Source organism: Theropithecus gelada, chromosome 10, assembly GCF_003255815.1.
Source record: "Theropithecus gelada isolate Dixy chromosome 10, Tgel_1.0, whole genome shotgun sequence".
Lineage (NCBI taxonomy): Eukaryota > Metazoa > Chordata > Mammalia > Primates > Cercopithecidae > Theropithecus > Theropithecus gelada.
Genome location: NC_037678.1, coordinates 27,075,066 through 27,096,266, shown reverse-complemented (window position 1 = coordinate 27,096,266; position 21,201 = coordinate 27,075,066). Strand labels below are relative to the sequence as shown.

The 21,201-nt window shown below is 46.3% G+C and overlaps 1 protein-coding gene across 5 annotated transcripts in view; it reads right to left on the bottom strand.

Annotated features, from left to right (window-relative positions):
- CABIN1 (calcineurin binding protein 1) overlaps positions 1–21,201 on the bottom strand; it is a 165,230-nt gene that overhangs the window by 128,171 nt on the left and 15,858 nt on the right. For 3 of the 5 annotated variants that reach the window (XM_025399210.1, XM_025399209.1, XM_025399211.1), the window contains exons 2-8: positions 19,652–19,729; positions 19,001–19,093; positions 16,727–16,840; positions 13,868–14,002; positions 12,053–12,233; positions 5,603–5,732; positions 3,847–3,996 (exon numbers count right to left, since the gene is read on the bottom strand). In XM_025399210.1, coding sequence (XP_025254995.1) covers positions 3,847–3,996; positions 5,603–5,732; positions 12,053–12,233; positions 13,868–14,002; positions 16,727–16,840; positions 19,001–19,093; positions 19,652–19,654 — 806 coding nt within the window. In that variant the 5' untranslated portion in view covers positions 19,655–19,729. The remainder of the gene's footprint in view (positions 1–3,846; positions 3,997–5,602; positions 5,733–12,052; positions 12,234–13,867; positions 14,003–16,726; positions 16,841–19,000; positions 19,094–19,651; positions 19,730–21,201) is intronic. The other 2 variants (XM_025399212.1, XM_025399214.1) reach the window with 1 other exon arrangement.

Genomic DNA, 21,201 nt, shown 5'->3' with positions numbered 1-21,201 from the left:
CCTGCCTGCACAGAGGCAGCAGAGCTGCTCCTGGAGCTACCACCTCCATGGGGGTGGGGGAGGTGATCAAGGTTTCACCACTGCCATAACTGATGAAATCTTGAGTCTAACACGGCTGAACTGAAGGTGCAGCCGCCAAAGCTGGACCAGGGACCTGGCATCCATCCACCTGCACCTCACTGCAGCAGAAGCCCCATAAGCATCTTGGCCTGAGGCACTTTCAGACTCAACAAGGCATGTATGAAATCCATTGACTCACTTCAAAAACTCCTCCCCAGGAAGGTCAAGTCTTTAAAACACTTGTGGAACTTCTCTGCTGCCACTAATCTGTTTCATGCGGAGAGCCTGTTGGGGACTGCCAACAGGGACATGGTCTATAAGAATTTGGACCATGGGCAGGGCCCGTTGGGAGCAGCATCTCAGTGGATTTACCAAACGGGCTGGAGCCTGCTGGATGGCAACAGGAGACTGCTGTGTGTTTTGCTGGGGTATGGTATGGTGTGTTATATTGTGTTTTGTATTTCACATTCTGTGTTGTGTGTTCTGTGTTGGGTTCAAGGTTGTGTGTTGTCTACTATGCTGTGTGGTATGCTACCATGTATCCATTTATCCATCCCTTAATTGCTTCTAATGCCTCAGGCTAAAGACCAACTGCTCAGCCTGGCCTCATGGTGCTGCACAGCCTCGTCTCACACCACCTCCTGCACTCCTGCTACGTTAGCTCTCTTTCAGTTCCTTAAACAAAATCACACTCTCACATCCCACTGGGCCTTTGGGCTGGCTTCCCTCTGCCCAGATGCAACGTACTCTCCCACAGCATAGCCCTCTGCCTAGCCAATGCCTGTGCCTCGGTCAGACCGCAGCTCCACCACCCAGCCTTCCCCAACCCCTAGAGCAGCAGGAACCTTGTTCAGAGGCCCTCCAGCACTGTGCTTCTCTCCTCACAGCCCTTATCAGCTTGAGGCACGTGCTCGTTTCTCTGGGTAACTGACAACCCCCGGGATCACTTGTAGCAAGGAACCAGGCCCTGCCACACTGCGCCCCTAGCACAGAGCACAGTCCTCTGCACAGAGCCAGCATCCAGGAAGTGTTGAGAAAGGAATAAAAGAATAGTGCTTCAGGCTGGCACGGTGGTTCATGCCTGTACTCCCAACATTTTGAGAGGCCGAGGCGGGTAGATCACCTAAGGTCAAGAGTTCGAGACCAGCCTGACCAACATGGTGAAATCCCGTTTCTACTAGAAATACCAAAAATTAGCCAGGCGTGGTGGCGCATATCTGTAATTCCGATTACTTGGGAGGCTGAGGCAGGAGAATTGCTTGAACCTGGGAGGCAGAAGTTGCAGTGAGCCAAGATTGCACCACTGCACTCCAGCCTGGGCAACAGAGCGAGACTCTGTCTCAAGAAAAAAAAAGGACAGTGCTCGCTGGGCGCAGTGGCTCACACCTGTAATCCCAGCACTTTAGGAGGCCAAGGTGGGCGGATCACAAGGTCAGGAGATCGAGACCATCCTGGCTAACACCATGAGACCCCGTCTCTACTAAAAATTAAAAAAATTAGCTGGGCGTGGTGGTGGGCGCCTGTAGTCCCAGTTACACGGGAGGCTGAGGCAGGAGAATGCCGTGAACCCGGGAGGCAGACCTTGCAGTGAGCCAAGATCACGCCACTGCACTCCAGCCTGGGCGACAGAGCGAGACTCCATCTCAAAAAAAAACAAAAAAAACAAAAAAAAAAAGAAAGAAAAAGGAAAAAAAAGGACAGTGCTTCAAAATCCAGAATCTAAACAATGGAGGCTCCCAGGGCTACAAGGAATTTCTTCTTTTTCCTGCCTTCAGTTAATGTTACATTTAGACAGGAAGAATGTGCTCACTGGCTGGGTTGTGTCAAATGCCTTAAATACACCATTTCCCTTACTCGTGCCTTGCTCTTGCTCATGCCTACTAGGCACTGAGGAAACCAGGGGTGGTAAACTGTGCCCTGCAGCACATTTTGTTTTTTCTTTTTTTTTTTTTTGAGACGGTGGTCTTGCTCTGTCACCCAGGCTGGAGTGCAGTGGTGCCATCACAGCTCACTGCAGCCTTGACTTCCCAGGTTCAAGCAATCCTCCCCTTTCAGTCTCCCAAGTAGCTGGAACTACAGGTATGTGCCACCATATCTGGCTAATTTTGTTTATTTTTTGTAGAGATGAGGTCTCACTATGTTGCCCAGGCTGGTCTTGAACTCTTGACTCATACTATGTCACCCAGGCTGGACTTGAACTCTTGATCCTCCGGCCTCAGCCTCCCAAAGTACTGGGATTATAGGCACAAGTCACCATGCCCAGCTGGTTTTCACATTTTTTAAAAATTGTTTTTAAAAAAAAAAAGAAAAGAAAAAGAAGAAAAGAATATACAACATAAATTGTACATGGCTGACAAAGGCTAGTATGTTTACTATCTGGCTCTTTAAAGGAAAAGTTTTGCTGACCCCTAGAATAGATGGAGATTACTATAAAAGCATCATGTCCTCTGCTACCAGAGAGGAAATCTACACTCTTCCTTTAATGACCAAATCCCAAATTTAACTACTAAGTGTAACTCCCTCCTGCTTCCACTTAGCCCTCCCACTACACCATGGAGGGTGGCCACAGTGCCAATTCCCAGCCCTCTGTTCTCCAGTCACATAGCCACAATCGCTTGTAGTGTTCTCAGGCCTTTTCCTCCTTCACTGTAACAGGGAGGCACCCCAGGGCCCTTCCAAAACCCCAACCCTGTAGTTGGGGAGCACACATTCAGATGGGAGAAAGACCCTAATCCAGCTGACAAAATACAAGAAATTGCACCAGACAGGAGTCCTAGAGCAGCCTGAAGAACAGCCCTTTCTTCCTGGCCATCTCGGTGCTCGGGTATGGAAATATTTCTGGGAAATTCCATATGCTGAAACTCACAGCCAGTCATAATAATACGCATCAGAGCCAGCCCTTCCTGAGTGGGTGCTATGTGCTGCCTCTGTGCTAGCCCTACACATTTTATGTCATTATCATGACAACCCTACGAGAGAGATGTTGCTCTCCCCATTGCTAGGAAGTAGCTCCTAATGTCCCCAGAGTCATCCAATTCATAGCATTAGGAGTGCCAGGATTGGACCCAGGTCAGGTCAGTCTGATCCAGGCCAGAGCTCCCTCAGAGTAAGCAGACGGGGTGGAGGTAGTGGGTGGGGAGTAGAAATGGAATGCTACTGCTAAGTCATGCTAAACTTAATGATTCAATGTCAGAATTTTAAATACAGAAATTGAATTCCAGAGCTAGCTAAGGGACTAAACTACCCCAACTCCAGGGAACCTGCCAATACCAATTTGCCCTTCCTGGAGAGAGAGAGACTCTCACATCATGGGGCTGGCAAGGACTATATTGAGGCCCATCTTGCAGGGCTCCCCACATGGCCCTACAGGGAAAACATGGACTTGAGAGCAGGGAAGCCCAGACCTGGGATTGTCTCTGGGCTCCCCATTTAACTGCTCTGAGCATCAGTTCCCTCCTGGCAAGTGCTTGGCAAATGTTAGTTTCCATTCCCCTCCTAGATGGGACAGGCTGAGAAAGGCCTTACAGGAATGTGGCAGGTGGCTGGGGTCAAGAACAGCAACAGCAAAAAGGGACTGAGACTGGATGTACTTGAGAGAGAGCTGACCTGCTTCTTAGTAATGAAGCAAGCATGTACCTCCAACCATTTGGCCACTATGCACCCAGCCTCCATCCATACCACCAACCCAGGATCAAGCCTCAAGGTCTCTCCCTCCTGTGCAGGGCAGTATCCCACACCAGGGCCTACTGGCCGACCCAGCACTCCCAGAGACGCTAGACAACCTACGTCAAGAAAGGAATGGGTTGTACAAGTTTCAGGTCCGGCTCCTTCTCCCGCACAATCAGTGCTTGCCTCTTTTTTCGCAGCCCCAAGGCCTCATCTACAATCGCCTTCGTCTCAGCTGCACTCACCGAAACATCATGAATCGACATGTCACTAAAAGCATGTGAGACAGGGAGAAATTACGATGTTACAAACTAGAACCGAGGCTGAAATTTTACACACAAAAATGCATTTAGGTTAATACCTTTTAATGTGTATTGTTTCTTCCTATGAATAACATAACCACTTAAGTCTGGCCTGGGGAGGGCAGTAAATAGCCTTCTTAATACCCACATACACTAGAAATGACTAATATTCTTTGTTCCTTTGACAATTCAAAACTGGGCAGAGAAAGGGTTTTCATATGTATTACCAGTATCATAATAATATCTGAAAAGCCACAGAAAAATAAAATCTTTCTCTCAATTATTATTAGAAAATCTTTAAAGAATTTAACTATCCTATACTGCCCATGCCAACAAAAAGTCATCGGACAAGTGAAGCTCACCAAAGTGTATCATGACCCAAAAATACATAAAGGGCAGGGGCTGGGAGGCCCTAGGTGTCCTCCCACAGACACACTTCTGAGGCGACCCAGCATCACCTGCCCTCCTGCCCACTGTCCTGGTGCTTCCCAGCAGGGTTACATTGCAGAACTACTCAGGAATTTATCTGTTTCATGTGCTTCTCATCTGTCTCCCTCACGAAGGTTAGCTCCCTCATGACAGATGTTCTCTCAGTTCCTATCTCTGCCAACAGGCAGTTCCCTCAGGAGAAGGACAGGCTCACAGGGGATAGACGCCAAGATAAATCACTACTAATCAACCCCTACAGGTGTGTTCCAGGGCCAAGGAAGACCAGAGGGCAGGAGGAGTTGGCTGGGCTGGAGGGCTCGGGGGAAGGGCAGCTAGAGCTCAGAAAGCAACAGAGAGGTGACCTGAGAAACAGATAAGTTCAAAAGCGAGCAGCTCTGAGGTGTAGCCCTGCTGGCAGGCATTAGGACAGTCTGGGCAAGAGGAGCAGGTATTGTTGGGTCACCTCAGAAGTGTGCCTGTGGGAGGACACCTGGCAAAGGAGGGGCAATGGCAGGACAGGTGGAGAGGTGGGAAGATGGCATGACAGTTTAGAGCGCAGTGGGAGCCAGGGTGAGAAGATAGGATGCCACACAATGGAACCACGCCTGGAAACTGCAAGGGAGTTGGCGCAGCCTTAACAAAAGGAGTCTGGGAGGGAAAAAGCAGGAGGTGAGGTGGGAGAACTATGGGGTCAGGCTGCAAAGAACCTCTTTGGTAAAGCAACTGAGCACGGGTTGTGTCCTAGAGGCAAGGCAGGGGTGGTACATGATCAGAAGCATGTTTGGGACACTGATCTTGGGCAGCACTAGGAATAAAATCCTGGGAGGGGAAAGGCAGGAGGCAAGCTGGGCAGCAGGCTGCCCCAAGCATCCAGAGGAGAGCTAGCGAACACTGAAAGCTGGCAGGGCAGCAGGAGAGGTGGGCAGCAGGCAGCCTGAGGAGGCCTTGCCAAGATTAGGTACAGGTGGGTGATAAACAAGGCAGCCCAAAGTCAGTTCACTAGATGAGGGGCTGCAGCAGGGCATGAAGCCCCAGAGCACAGGGGCTCCATCCATGGACCTGAGGGGAAAACGTGACGTGCTCCTGACCTTCACCAGCCACACAGGAGAGCGTGCGCACATGGCATGGGAAGAAGAAGGACTTACCATTTGAGGAACATTCTGAGAGAGTCCTTCCGGAGACAAGGCTGCTCCTCAAAAATCTTCTCCTTGAGGACCAGTCCTTTGCTGTACCGGCAATCCTTCTCCAAAGCTTTGCAGATGAAGTACAGACATGCTGGCGGGGAAAGAAACAGTTTATGACTTCGGGGACCATACTCAGAAGCTCTGGCCTTGCCAGTTAACATCAGGAAAATATTCCCACTCCTAGAATCAAAGAAATGCCTAGTAAACAATAATGAGATACCACTTGAACTAATTCAGTCAGGTTAGTAATAAGACCCAGAGTAGACTGGGCACTGCAAGGTGAGTAGAACCAAAGACTCTGGCAGAGGACAGACCATAGGATCTTTTTGGAGGACCACAGGTAATTACACACAGATCCTCGACCCAGGAATCCCACCTCTAGGAACTACTGCAAAAATCCAACAGGGCTCACAGTGATTATGTATTGGCTAATTGGAAAACAGCCTTCAAAAAATCTGGAAATAGCCAGGCACAGGGCTCACGCCTACAATCCCAGCACTCTAGAGGCCGAGTTGGGCAGGTCGCTTGAGCCCAGGAGTTGGAAACTAGCCTGGGCACCATGATGAAACCCCATCTCTACAAAAAATACAAAAATTAGTCAGGGTTGTTGGTGTACACCTGTAGTCTCAGCTACTCAGGAGGCTGATGCTTGAGAATCACTTCAGTGAGAATCGCTGGAGCCCAGGAGGTCGAAGCTACAGTGAGCTGTGATAGTACCATCATACTCTAGCCTGGGTAACAGAGTAAGACCCTGTCTCAAGGAAAAAAAAAATCTCGAAACCACTCTGTCCCACCATGGCACCTGGTTAAATAAATTATGTCCAATTCACACAATGGGTTGCCAAGCAGCCACTACACAGATGGTCGAGGAGTGTGCTTACTGACCAGAAAGAAGGCCAAGATACAGTACTGGGAAGAAGCAGGAGACAAAAGAGGTCACATAGTGTGATTCCACTATACACATAAAACTGATTGAATTTTGCTTACCTGTATTTTCCAATTTTCCTCCTTTTTAAAAAAAAAAAAAAAAAAAAAACCACTATTAAAGCTATTACCTACTTTTTTTTTTTTTTTTTTTTTTTTTGAGACGGAGTCTCGCGCTCTGTCGCCCAGGCTGGAGTGCAGTGGCGCGATCTCCACTGACTGCAAGCTCCGTCTCCCGGGTCTCCTGCCTCAGCCTCCCGAGTAGCTGGGACTACAGGCGCCCGCCACCTCGCCCGGCTAGTTTTTTGTATTTTTTAGTAGAGACGAGGTTTCACCGTGTTAGCCAGGATGGTCTTGATCTCCTGACCTCGTGATCCGCCTGTCTCGGCCTCCCAAAGTGCTGGGATTAAAGGCTTGAGCCACCGCGCCCGGCCGCAATTTAAGACATGTACATCATTCATGTCAACGTAATAATAAGCCTCCTCAAGGCATTAATCTGGAAAGCCTGTGCCAACTCCAGCTCCTCCAGGAATGGAGACACTAACAGGTAAACACACAGAAAAAATGGGATGGCATGGATTCACAAAGCAGAACTATGATATAAATTATGAAAGCTTTCAGTACTTGTAATTGGGAACAGTCCAGGTCTCACCAGTGAACACACAGAGAAACAGCATACTGCAGCAGGGTGCCAGCTCTGCCCAGACACTGGGACCACTATCATGCCCTGCCCAGCTTCTCAGTTTGGTGCAGGTGGACTGCAAGTCACTCCTACCAAGAATAACTAGAAAATGAAGCACCTAAGAGTGAGAAGCAACACAGGGAGGAAAACCAGAGCACAAGTAGAAATCTGCACATGGAAGCCTTGGGAGAGAAGGAAGTGATGCACTCCTAATGTGCTTGGCAGGAGAGAGCAGAGACTGGCCACAATGCTCAGCAGGGCCTCACGCCCCAAGGTGCACAAAGGCTGTGCAGCCTGTGAGCAAGGAGAGGTCTGTACAATCCCAGCACAGTCCAAGCTGCTCAACAGATGGTCCAAAGGTGCCTGCATCAGCCAAATAAGGGACATGGTTTCTCTGAGACCACATGAAACTTGAAGGGTGGCCATCAATGACTTCCAGAGAGAAAACCCAGAAGGCACTGAGCACTTGGATGATGCTGGTTCTCAGTAGGCACATTAGCTGTAGCAAGTTAAACTCACTAGCCACCCTACAGTCCTGCAGAGGGGAGGCCTGGGAAATCTTAGAACAAGAGGCAATCAGCAGGCCTTAACCCAGCAGCATTCCTCCCTACTCATATCAAATGTATAAAATGCCCTGAGAGTCAATTTAACATGCTGCTTTAATTTTTTTGTTAAATGACTGTCAAATCTATCAGGGCTCTCACAGGTATATGTATCAGTTCAGTCCCTGTTATGATTAAATGTATGTATCTATTTGACTGGGCTACAGCATACCCAGACTTTGGCCAAATATTATTTTTGGTGTGTCTGTGAGGGTGTCTTTGCATGAAATTAACATTTAAATCAGTAGACTGAGTAAAGCAGATTGCCCTCCCTAATATTGGAGGGCTTCATCCAATCAGTTGAAGGCCTAAACAGAACAAAAAGGCTGATCTTCCCCCGAGTAAGAGAATTTTTCTGCCTGACTGCCTTTGAACTGGGACATTGGGTTTTTTCCCCCTACCTTCTCACTAAAACCAAAACATCAGCTCTTCCTGGGCCTACCAGCCTATGGACTGAAACTGTACCATCAATTCTCCTGGTTCTCAGGCCTTTGGACTTGGACTGGAACTATATACCATCACTCCTGGGTCTGCAGCTTGCTGACTCACCCTCTAAATCTTGGAACTTGTCAGCTACCAATACCACATGAGCCAATTCCTTATAATAAATTTCTTTCTATATACTTACATACATCCTACTAGTTCTGTTTCTCTGGAGAACCCTAATACAATGCTCCAACCCAAATCTTCCCACAAAGACTTGAGTTTACCAAGCATAACTTCTCCTACAATGAGAGAGGGGTACAAAGAACTAAAGAAGTTGGTAGGGAAGGAAGGCTGAACCCCAAAGATGGTCCCAAACTGTAGGAGGAGCATCCAAGAAGAGACTAAAAGCCTCCAGAAGAAGAAACTGCTAGAGTCAAAACATGGCCTTGTAGAACTATCATATTCTGCTGGTGGGAGTGAAATGAGGGGCAACCTACAGAATGAGTGCATATGTTCACTGAAAGACATATACAAGAATGTTCATAGCAGGTTATGACTAAGAACCCAAATCTGGAAATAACCCAAATGCCCACGTACAGAATGGCTACATTGTACAAACGCACATAATAGACTACACAAAAATAAGAAGAGTAGTGACTGCTGTGCCCCACATGGGTGCGCTCACAGGCAGGATGACAAGCAGAAGGGGCCAGGCTAAGGAAAGCACACACTTTCCTTAAAAGGAACTGACTCTACCTAGAGAAAGTTCAACAACAGGCAAAGTTCATCTTTGGTGACAAAAAGGAGAAATCAAGGTTGCCTTAGAAGGTTGTAAAAAGTGGAAGGGACCCAAAATAACCTGCCTCCTGCGGCGCTGCACATGAGCTGTATCTTGACATGTTTTCACGTATACAAACTGACAGTTCTCAGATTTATGCACCTTATTGTATGTATGTTTTGCCTCAATTAAAAAGATTTAAAAAGTGGTTATGGAAAACAAGAACTGGAGGTGAGAAGGTTGAGCAAGGCCTCATCTATCTCAACACATTCTATCCTATTCCTATTTGTCTTTTTAAAAGGAAGAGAAAAAAAAAGACTCTCCAGCCTCCAGAGCTGAGAGAAATAAATTCTCGTTTAAGCTACCCAATCTATCATATTTTGTTATAGCAGCATGAACTAAGAGAGAAAGTGGTACCAACAAGTGGGCTGCTGTCGTAACAAATATCTAAAAATGTGGAAACAATTATTTTTTAAATTTTCTTTAGAGACAGGGTTTTGCTCTGTAGCCTAGGCTGGAGTGCAGTGGCACAATCACGGCTCATTGTAACCTCTAACTCCTGGGTTCAGGTGATCCTTCCAAGTAGCTGGGACTACAGGTGTGCACCACCCCGCCCAGCTAATTTAAAAAAACATATTTTTAAATGGGGTTTCACTATCTTGCCCAGGCTGTTCTTGAACTTCTAGGCTCAAGCAATCCTCCCATCTCAGCCCCCTAGAGTGTTGGGACTACACGCATGAGCTACCACGTCTGGTGTTGGAAAGAGCTTTAGAACTGGGGATAGGCTTAAAGAGTTTTGAGGAGTACACTGGAAAAAGTGAATATTGGTATGTAAGGATTGTTAAAGGTGATTCTGGGCCAGGCGCAGTGGCTCACAGCCTCCCAGCACTTTGGGAGGCCAAGGCGGGTAGATCATGAGGTCAGGAGGCTGAGAACATCCTGGCTAATACGGTGAAACCCCATCTCTACTAAAAATACAAAAACAAAAAATTAGCCAGGCGTGGCGGTGGGTGCCTGTAGTGCCAGCTACTCTGGAGGCTGAGGTGGGAGAATGGCATGAACCTGGGAGGTGGAGCTTGCAACGAGCTGAGATCATGCCACCGAACTCCAGCCTGGGCGACAAAGTGAGACTCCATCTCAAAAAAAAAAAAAAAAAAGGCGATTCTGACGAAGGCTCAGAAAGAAGAGAAGAGAAGAAGTACAGAGACTGCTTCCATCTTCCTAGAGAATAAATAATCATGTACAGAACGTTCATAGAAATATAAACATCAAGGGCAATTCTGCTGAGATCTCAAATGGAAATAAAGAACATGCTATTGGACAATGAAGAAAAGATGATCCTTGTTATAAAGTAGCAAAGCACTTGGCTGAATTATGTCTATGTTCTAGTGTTTTGTGGAAGGTAGAACTTGTAAGCAATGAAATTTTGGCTATTTTGCTGAGACTTCTAAGCAAAGTATTAAAGGCATAGCCCAGTTCCTCCTGGCTGCTTATACCAAAATGCTAAGATAGAGAAAATAAGAAGGCATTGTTAAGCAAAAAGGAACCAGAACTTAAAGATTTAGAAAATTCTGTCTATCCATACTGCAAAAATTGACAAAGTTTGTTCTGAGAACACTATGCGTGTGGCTGACCAACAATTTCCTTATAAGATCAGTGGGGGTATGAACCACAGATTTAATCAGGTACCTCAGCAGAAGCCAGAAAGGTGGGATTATACCGGCAGAAACACTGCTAGTGGGGACTAATGGGAACAAAAAAATGAGAAAGAATGAAAGAACATCAAGAATATATGTTATCCTTCAAGGAAAAGGAAGAAGAACCTCAAAGGTGATTCAAAGATCATCTGAGCTGCCACTCCCACCACAAACCAAGAGGCTAGGGCTAGTTCCTTAAAGGGTGGGGCCACTTCGCCAGTTTGCATAGGCCAGGATGTCTCAACATAGCATCTTGCCAAGCCAAAAGGGTGGGGCTTGTCCCTCTACCTACGTGCTATGAGGGTGATGTTGCCACCTCAGTGGGCATCAAGGGCAGAGCATCAAGGGCGGAGCAAAGAGAATTATTCCTGAGCCTTAGGACCTCAAATTTGCCTTGCTAAGTTTGCTAAGTTTTGGGACCCATCACCCTTTCCTGCTTTCCTATTTTTCCCTGTTGGAATGGAAATATTTATCCTGTATCTGTTCCACCATTGTATTTTGGAAGCACATAATTTATCTGTATTCACAAGTTTACAACTGTAGAGGAGTTTTGTCTCAGCATGAATTGTACCTCAAGTCTTACCCACATTTGATTTAGATAATATTTATTTTTGTTTCGTTTTGTTTTTGAGACAGGGTCTCACTGTGTCACCCAGACAGGAGTGTGGCTGCACAACCTCGACTCACTGCAGCCTCGACCTCCCAGACTGAAGCAATCCTCCCACCTCAGCCTCCCGAGTAGCTGGGATGACAGTCATGCACCATCAAGCCCGGTTAATTTCTGTATTTTTTGAAGAGATGGGGTTTCACCATGTTCCCCAGGCTGGTCTCAAACTCCTGGGCTCAAGTGATCTGCCTGCCTTGGCCTCCTAAAGTGCTGGGATTACAGGCGTGAGGCAACATACCCAGCCAATTTCTTTAAGCCACCCAATCTATGGTATTTTTTTAATGGCAGCCCAAACAGACTAAGACACACAAAATGGGACAGTGCAGGGAGGAAATAAGATAGCCATTTCTTCTGTCAAACAAACAAAACCTTGCAAAGCAAAAAAAGAAAAAATAAAATTAGACAGCCAAAAGTAAAATCATTCAGAAAACATGCTACTTTATTACTACAAGGCATTTAACAAATCAAGAAAGAGATGCAGAATAAAGCAGAAATCTAAGAACATTTCCATTCTCCCTGACAGTCTGGCAAAGCCCTTCAGTGTTAACTTTGGCTTTCAGTTTATCCAAATTACCTTTCCTCTGCTGTTCCAAAAACCACTGGCACATGGAAGAAAGCATTAAAGCATGACTCACTTGTGTAATCACTGAGGGTGTACAGGACAGTGATTAGGTTATCCAAGCAAGGCCAGTGGTCAGGATTGCACCGCAGCCCTTCCTCAAAAGCATGGCGAGCCAGGGGTATCCGGATGAGCCTCAGGGCCACATGTCCAATCTTATACCACAGGTTGACGTCTGTGGAGTCCAGCATCACTGCCTGGAAGCAACACAAGCAGAGGGCAAACACAAACACAAACACACACACACACACACACACACACACACACACACACACACACACAGAGTCAGATCTCTCCTTGAGCAGGCACCCCAGGGATGGGAGGAGCACAGCACTGGCACAGCCACTCGAATTACCCAGGGAAATGGCAAAAGTGCCATGACTATCTTATAACTGACAAGCAATGCCAGCTCATCTTTCCTGGAGTCACACGTTTCCAAGATCTAGAGCAATAATGACACATAAAAAGTTACAGGGACCAAGTTATTTAACTTAGAACTTTTTAAAAAAAATTTCTTTTTTGAGACTGAGTCTCACTCTACTTCCCAGGCAAGAGTGCAGTAGTGTGATTATAACTCACTGCATCCTCAAACTTCTGGGCTCAAGCAATCCTCTCGCCTCAGCTTCCTGAGTAGCTGAGGCTACAGTGGCACATCACCACACCCAGCTAATTTGCAATTTTTTTTGTACAGACATGGCCTTAGTATGTTGCCCAGGCTTGTCTCAAACTCCTAGCCTCAAGTGATCTCCTGCCTCAGTCTCCCCATTTTCTTGATATATTTTGTCAATCTGAATATCTATATTCCTTACATATTTAATAGGTAAAAGAAGTAAAAGGAGAAGAAAAGAAAATATGGGCCAGGCATGGTGGCTCACACCTGTAATCCCACTTTGGGAGGCTGAGGTGGGCAGAATGCTTGAGTTCAAGAGTTCGAGAGCAGCCTGGGTAACATGGCGAAACTCCATTTCTATTAAAAATACAAAAAATTAGCTGGGTGTGGTGATGCATGTCTATAGTCCCAGCTACTTGGGGGCATGAGGTCGGAGGATCGCTTGAGCCTAGGAGGTCGAGGCTGCAGTGAGCCCTGATTGTGCCACTGCACTCCAGCATGGGCAACAGACTGAGACCCTGTCTTCAAAAAAACTTGAAAAAATGAGAGTCTTATGGGATTCAAGAAAATTCATGTACTTTGAAGACAAACCTCGGTTCACATCCCTGCTGCAACACTGATTAGCAGAATGATCCTGAGCCTCCATTTCCTCATCACTAAAGTGAGGATAAAGACTCCTTCCTTGCAAGATAGCATGAGGATTAGTGTACACATAGGAAGCAAATAGCATAGTGTCTGGTGCTTTAGAGGTGCCCACAGACAGACTGATAGTAACATGAAATAACAGCAATACTATTATAGCTGGAAGTATTAACATATTGAATGCTCAGTTTCAGACTTTGGTTTTCATACTATTATGCATACCAACTCACTTAACTTTCACAACTACGCTCTTTTTTATTATTCCCACTATATTGGTGTAGACCTACAGACACCAAGAGACTGAATCACTCACTCACAGCCACACATGCACTGAGCAGCAAAGGAAGAATTCACACGCAGTCCTCTGCATCCAAGCACGTGCTCTGCCCCAGCCCCTGCTCTCCAGGCCTGGTCAGTACTAATTGTTATCACCTATGGACCTACCCTAGAGCCTTGGGTACTATAGCTTGGTGATCCACCACTACAAACTCTTCTTTTTGGCCCACAAGACCCCAACCTCATCCCCTCCACCAAGAGCTTTCAAAACACCAAGGGAGCTAAGCACTGCCAAAACCACACCTCTAAGTAGAACTCCATGGCTGTCTCCAGATCCTCCCGCTGGGCTGCCAGCTGGGCCAAGTTCTTATATGTGGAATATTTCAGTATCAGCCCAGGGTGTTTCAACCCCTCTTTCTCATCACCGGATGAAACTGCCTGTGAACAAAACAGAAACAGAAGTGATAACTAGGCCTTGTAGCCTTAGCAAGCAGCCAGCAGGATACTTGCCTTCCAGGCTGGCCTCTGCTGCAGGCCCTTGAGCCAGTCTAGTGTTGTCCACCGCTGGAAAATGAAGGCACTGCACCATGTGTTCTTATAAGATCACTCCTACTCCAAGCACTCAGGGAAGAACAGACCACCTTGAGGTATTAATAGTTTGCAGACAGTCTGGGCATCCATAGAGATAGAGAGAAGCTGCCTCACCACTACTGCCATGCCTGAGGGTTCAAGCCTAGAGAATAACATTTACAGCATAGGTAGACCCAGCCAGCAGCTCCAGGTATAAGATAAAAGACAAGGTATGAGCAGGCTATCTGGGGGCAAAGGCCTAGAGCTTCACCCCAGGCATTCCAGGATTAGGAATCAACAGGCTGAGCTCCCAACCCTATAACACATCACATGAGCATAGACAATTGTTAATTTAACTAAAACATTAGTGTCTAACCTCTGTAATTAAGAAAAATAATTCCTACCCTAAATATCAAGAGTTAAAGTGAGCTGAAAGACTGTAAGAATTGCAAACATGTTTAATATGAAAAAGTATTTCATTACAGCTTTAATGACCTTATATTCTAAGAAACTGCTGATTAGAAAACTATTGCTCCAACCACAGGACAAAGACTAAAACATTTTCTAACAGAAAAAACTCAGGGGCACCAAGAAGCTCTTTCCTGGGACAGGTGGCTTCCACACATTGCTCTTCATGTTCTGAACAGGTAAGACCTGAAGACATGCCACCCTCAGGAAGCATCCCTTGACTAATCCAAGAATCTACCTACCTCGGAGGTCTTAAGGAACTTCTTTAAGACTAAGAAGCTCAAATGAAGCCCCATTCAGTTATCTTCTACCATCATCTGACTTATCATACAAAAAGGCCTCCAAGAACCAGCTGACCAGGGCTGGATCCCAGGTACCTCTGTCCCTCCAGGTACAGAACTCTTCAAACAATAGTGGGAACAAATTTACAGAGACTGAGTGAGTCTACTTCAGACTAAACAGTCAGCAATACACATGCACATGCACATAACAGTGGATGCTCTTAACTAATCTCCACCTAACAGACTACCTACATTCAACACCACTCTCCATTCATCCTGAAAGGCTTGCCCCAGCAAGTCCCTCCAGGACACCCACCAGTCAGGCTGAATGCTTCTTAGGAGTCAGCTGTGGTCCAGGACCTATTTATGCCAATCTTCTGCAAAACTGTAATTATGTAATTAACATTAAGTATGCCGATGCAATATGAGTGTAAAAAGAAACTGTTCTATATATTTTCCGTATTTTTCAGTTGCTTACAATGAGCATGTTTTTACTATTATAAGCAAGGAGGGTGCTAAAACAACCTTGTGAGGCTGAAAGTGATATAAGGCTGAAAGTGATATAAGGCTGAAAGTGATATAATGCGCACAGAAAGATGCACACACCTACAACTAAAAGGCTGACACATGACCATGCCCTTAGGTAAAAGGCTCCTGCCTAGCAACTGTTGGATGCTGGGCCCACCCGGCATTCCACCATGGCCTGAGAGGGAAGACCAACATGCCCTCCAACTGGTCCATAACCAAAGCTCAGTAAATATAGAATAAACTAATTTTCCCTCTCTGGGTCCTCACCCACTTCCTACTAACAGGAGAAGAGGAGGTCACAAGTTCCATACCCCTAATTCCAAGGCACTGTAACCAGTAACCAAAGAATCTTGACAAGCTATATAATCAGAAATACAAAGAAATACCTTGAGTGAGAGAAGGAACAGATGCTTTCTCCTGACAGTTAGAACTCAGTATTCTATGTCATCGGCAGCAAAAACCATCAAGGTTTTTTGTGTGCTTGAGTCATGTCTGCAAGTGTCTGCATGCCTAGCACTGTAGGAGACTCTGCTCAACTGAAGGACTGTGTAGTCCAGTAAACACCCATGGAGCTTATCTGCTTCCTTAATGCACATCATCTGCATGTTTGAGTACTTGAAAACAAACGCCTTTCCTCCTAATGAAATATACACCTTCCTAAATTAATTTCAGGTTGGGACCAATTCCCAAACCTCCAGTCAACATCTACAGTCAACTCAAGGATTAACTCACTCACCACTACCATAGTCCCCATGCTGTACCAGGTCTTGCTCTGACTGCCCCTCTCTGCTGTAACCAGTGTCCCCAATCCTTCTGATTATATTCAAAACTCCATGGCATGTCTACACAGACTTGCCAAGCTCATGGTCTTTCACTCAAACGGCATTTGCTAAAATGTGCTGCCAACAGGATCATTAGGTATCGGCAAACCACGGACTCCAATTCTGGTTTGAATGCTTCACTTACTTGGATGGCTTTGAGCCATCAAGACCTCACTAAGCCTCAGTTTCCACATTTGTAAAACCCAGCTACTGGGCAGAGTAGCTGTGAAGATTAAGTAATAACGATAGCTGGCCTTTAACAAGCACTTACACCAGGAATCATTCTACATGCTTCACTGGATTTACTCAACCCTCATAAAAACTCAATGAGGCAGATACCCTAGAGGTGGGGAAATACGGGCAGAGAGGTGAAATAATGTTTTCGAGGTTCCCCAGCCAAGAAACAGGAGAGCAGAGGTAAGGCCCAGAGCACCCAGCCCCATAGCCCATGCACTAACCACCACGGCACACTGCCTGGCCTGCTGGTGCCTCACCTCCCGCAGCAGGCGTGCCTCCAAGAGCTCATGGTAAGCTTTGGCAGACTCCTCAAACCGGTCATGTTTCTGCAGATCAAGGGCCTTGTGGTACAATGCAAAAGCCTCTGCTTCCTGCAAATCAAGACAAGAGATGTTTTCATACAGCATAAAGATCTGTCTTTTTTAAGCCAAAAATGTGTGTAAGGCAGGGCTACAGTCAGAGGAACCAACCATGTGATTAGATAGCTGGAACTTTCAGCTCCCCCACCTCCCAACTTCCAGGAAGGGAAGAGAGGCTGGAGATTGAGCTGATCACCAATGAGTTAATCAATCATGCCTATGTGATGGAATCTCTATTTAAAAACCCTAAAGGACAGGGTTCCGAAAGCTGCTGAGTTGGTGAACAACATCAAGGTGCTGGGAGGGTGCCGCACCTGGAGAGGGCACGGAAGCTCTCTGAATCCACCCCATACCTTGCCATAAACATCTCCTCCACTTGGCTGTTCCTGAGTTGTATCTTTCATAATAAACTGGTAAATGTAGATAAAGTGTTTTCCTAAGTCCTGTGAGTCGTTCTAGTAAAGTATCAAACCTAAAAGGGGTAGGAGGTAAGAATCCCTGATTTTATAGCCCAGCTGGACAGAAGTGTAGGTATCCTCGCACTCAATGCTTGCAATTGGCATCTGAAGTGAGGGCAGTTTTGTGGGATGAGCTGTTAGTGCTGCAGAGTCTGACACTAACTCTGGATAGCTAGTGTCATAATTGAATTGTAGGACACCCAGTTGGTGTAAGGAGAGTTGGAGAATTGGTTGGTATGGGGGAAAAATACCCCAAACATATGATGTCAGAAGGGTTGTGAGTAAAAAGTTCAGTGTGAATGGTTTCCATTGCAGGCCAGGCACAGTGGCTCACATCTGTAATCCCAGCACTTTAGGAAACCAAGGTGTAAACCGAGGAGTTCACAGCCAACCTGGGCCACATAGAGAGACCCCTGTCTCTACAAAAAATTTAAAAATCAGCTGAGCATGGTGGCCTGGTGTCTGCAGTCCTAAGCTACTCAGGAGGCTGAGACAGGAAGACTGCTTGAGCCCAGGAGTTAGAGGTTACAATCATCTGTGACCATGCCACTACACTCCAGCCTGGGTAACAGAGTGAGACCCTGCCTCTTAAAATAAACAAAAACTGATTTCCATTTTTTTTTTTTTTTTTTTTTGAGACTGAGTCTCGCTCTGTTGCCCAGGCTGGAGTGCAGTGGCATGATCTCCGCTCACTGCAACCTCCACCTCCGAGGTTCAAGCTACTGTCCTGCCTTAGCCTCCCTGGTAGCTGGGACTATAGGCATGCACCACCACGCCCAGCTAATTTTTGTACTTTGAGTAGAGACGGTGTTTCACCATGTTGGCCAGGCTGGTCTCGAACTCCTGACCTCAAGTGATCCGCTCACCTCAGCCTTCCAAAGTGCTGGGATTACAGGCATGAGCCACCACGCCCAGCATGGTTTCCATGTTTTTCTACTCACCACTCTGCCATAGCCTGATCATTGCCTGGGGAGGATGACAACCTCCTGTGGGAGGGAGGGGGCACTGGGTAGGTTGAACCTCACTGACATGCCTTACAGACTAGGGACAGGTGACTAGTAGACTTCTGAGACAGCTCTGGAACTGTCCTGATTTCTACCATAAAATGCAGGAGGGTGGGGAAGGAGGCATACGTTTATTTCAGGGAAAACAAAGGCAGGAGCAAATCCCTGTTACACTTGGATAGGACAAGGGTATCGAGATGAATGGATGGAAAGAAGGAAGGCTGACATGGAAGAGATGCCAGGCCTCATGGGAAAGAGGAGTGACCAACAATCTAGGGAGTTGAGGTTGGACCTGGCTCCCTCACTAACCTGGAGGGTGATCCCAGTCTAGGTTGCTCCCCTCAAGACTCTCGTCACACTATAAAATGAGGGCAATACACTAGGGAACCTCGAAGCACCATCTACCATTAATATTCTACCATTCCCTGGGTATCCCGACTCCCGAGGGCTGCACAAGGAATGGGGTGCATGGAAGTGGGCCTGGGGGCTGAACTGGCCTTCACATACACTGACAGAATAAATATAATTTCTCCTAAGTATGATTGTCTCCTAAGTAAAACAGGTTTAACAGGAGATGGAGAGCTAACCATCTTTCAAAATGGTATTTCCTCCTGAAACTCCACTGAGGAGATGTCTAAATGCATTTAAAATGAGGTAGCATCTATAGAAATGAGAAGGTCCACCTACAGAGAAGACCTTGCATTACATACCTGAGCCTCCTTTGTCTGGGTTTTGTGACTTTTAAAGCTTCCTTCATGATCATCCTCAATGGTGGAGCTGGCATTTAAGGCTGCAATTCGAATCTAGAAACAGGGGTTTGGTGGAAGAGATAAGTTGCTTTCAGATGTCACTCATCTCTTCAAATACCCACAGATGACTACAATTCTGCTCCAGCATATGATCTATTCTACCTTGAAAAGCTATGGCCTTCTCAGATGTGGGGAATGAACAAAAATTACCCTCTAAAGAAAAAAAATACATTACGGCGGCCGGTGGGGGGGGGGGGGGGGTGTGTGCCAATCTGTGCAGAAAGTATATCCTCGGTACCGTCCACCACAAAAGCAACAGACACTGGGGACACCCCAGCAACAGCTCAACACAGCAGAAGGTAATGGAACAACAGATTTCAACAAAACATGTTAACTTTATGTGTTTCCAGCAACTGTGACAAAGTCCTGCAAGCCGCTTCAACCATTAGGCAAGCAATCTCATACCCTCAAAGGTGCCAACAGCTCTCCTGGGAGGAAGGCTATTCCATAATAAGAGCCTTCAGAGTCTAACACAAAAATGCTCCTCACCCCCAGGAGTAAAGTAACATAAGAACACTGATGTCCGCAAAATAGGCAGGCATCAGTCCTTACCATATTCAGAGAGATTCAGCACTGCCACGCAGCATCACTTCTCATCACTGGAAAAGGTTGCCCCAGTCCACAACTCTCCTAGAAAGGAAATAGGACAAACTGAGACAAGGCCTATGAAGAGCCAGGAAGGTCACAGTGCCAAGGTCCACCAGGAACCAGTCCTGAGCTCTATGCAGACAGGCCAGTGAAGAGCTGCCTTGGGACAGCAGTGTGGTCTAACACACAAGGAGCTCCTTGGTCCCTCACGATAGCGTTCATCATTTCCTGGCAATGCACCAGGTGTCAGGCACACAAAAGAGTGACAACAATCCCTGCCCCCAGGGATCACTGCTAGGAGAGGTAACAAGCCTATTATTTTTTTCAAAAGCTGAAATGATACGAAAAGAAACACAGGCAACATCTAAAGGCAGAAAAGAACAATTCATTCAAAGGGATTAAGGAAGGCAAAGGAGTAAGTTACTGCATTAAACCTTGAAGAATAGAATACACTGCAGTGGAAGACGGTGAAGCAAAGAGGCAGGGAGAGTGAGGTGTGATGGGAAAATTAGAAGACAAGGCCTTAGAGCGGGGATGTGAATGGAGGATGGAAAGGTAGTTGAGGGCCAAGCCACAACACAGAGGCCATGAACTTTACCTGTAAGCAACAGGGAACCAATGGATGTTTTAGGGAGAACAAATTGTTTTGCCTATGTTTTAGAAAGATAATAAAAAAATAATTAGAGGTGGGCAGACTAGTTTGGAGGCTGCAAAAGATCACAGGATTGGCAAAGATGTGGAGATTTAGAATCTCATGCATTGTTGCTGGGAATGTAAACTGGTGCAGCCCTTGTGGAAAACAGTCTGCTAGTTCCTCAAAATGTTAAACAGAGCTGGCATATGACCAGGGAATTCCACTCCTATGTGTATCCACCCGACAGAAATGAAAACATGTCCATGCCAAAAACTTGTTCATGAGTGTTCACAGAGGCGTTATTTCTAAAAGCTAAAAGGTGGAAACAACCTAAATGTCCATCAACTGATGAATGCATAAATAAAACGAAGTATGTCCATACAAGAAAGTATTTATTCTTCAGTCATAAAAAGGAATAAAGTTCTGATACATGCTACAACACGCGAGAACCTTGAAAACATTATGCTAAATGCAAGAAGTCACACACAAAAGAGCATATATTTTCTGACTCCAATTATCTGAAATGTCCAGAATACGCAAATCTACAGAGATAGAAAGTAGTTTAGTGCAGGGGTCCCCAACCCCCAGGACACAGACCAGTACTGGTCCATGGGCTGTTAGGAACTGGGCCACAGAACAGGAGATGAGCAGCAGGTGAGCAAGCATTATTGCCTGAGCTCTGCCTCCTGTTGGATTAACAGCAGCATTGGATTCTCCTAACGAACCCTATTGTGAACTGTGCATGCGAGGGATCTCAGTTGTGCGTTCCTTACAAGACTCTAACTAATGCCTGACGATGTGAAGTAAAACAGTTTCATCCAGAAATTATCCCTGCCCTCTGCCTCCGGTCCATGGAAAAATTGTCTTTCAAGAAACCAGT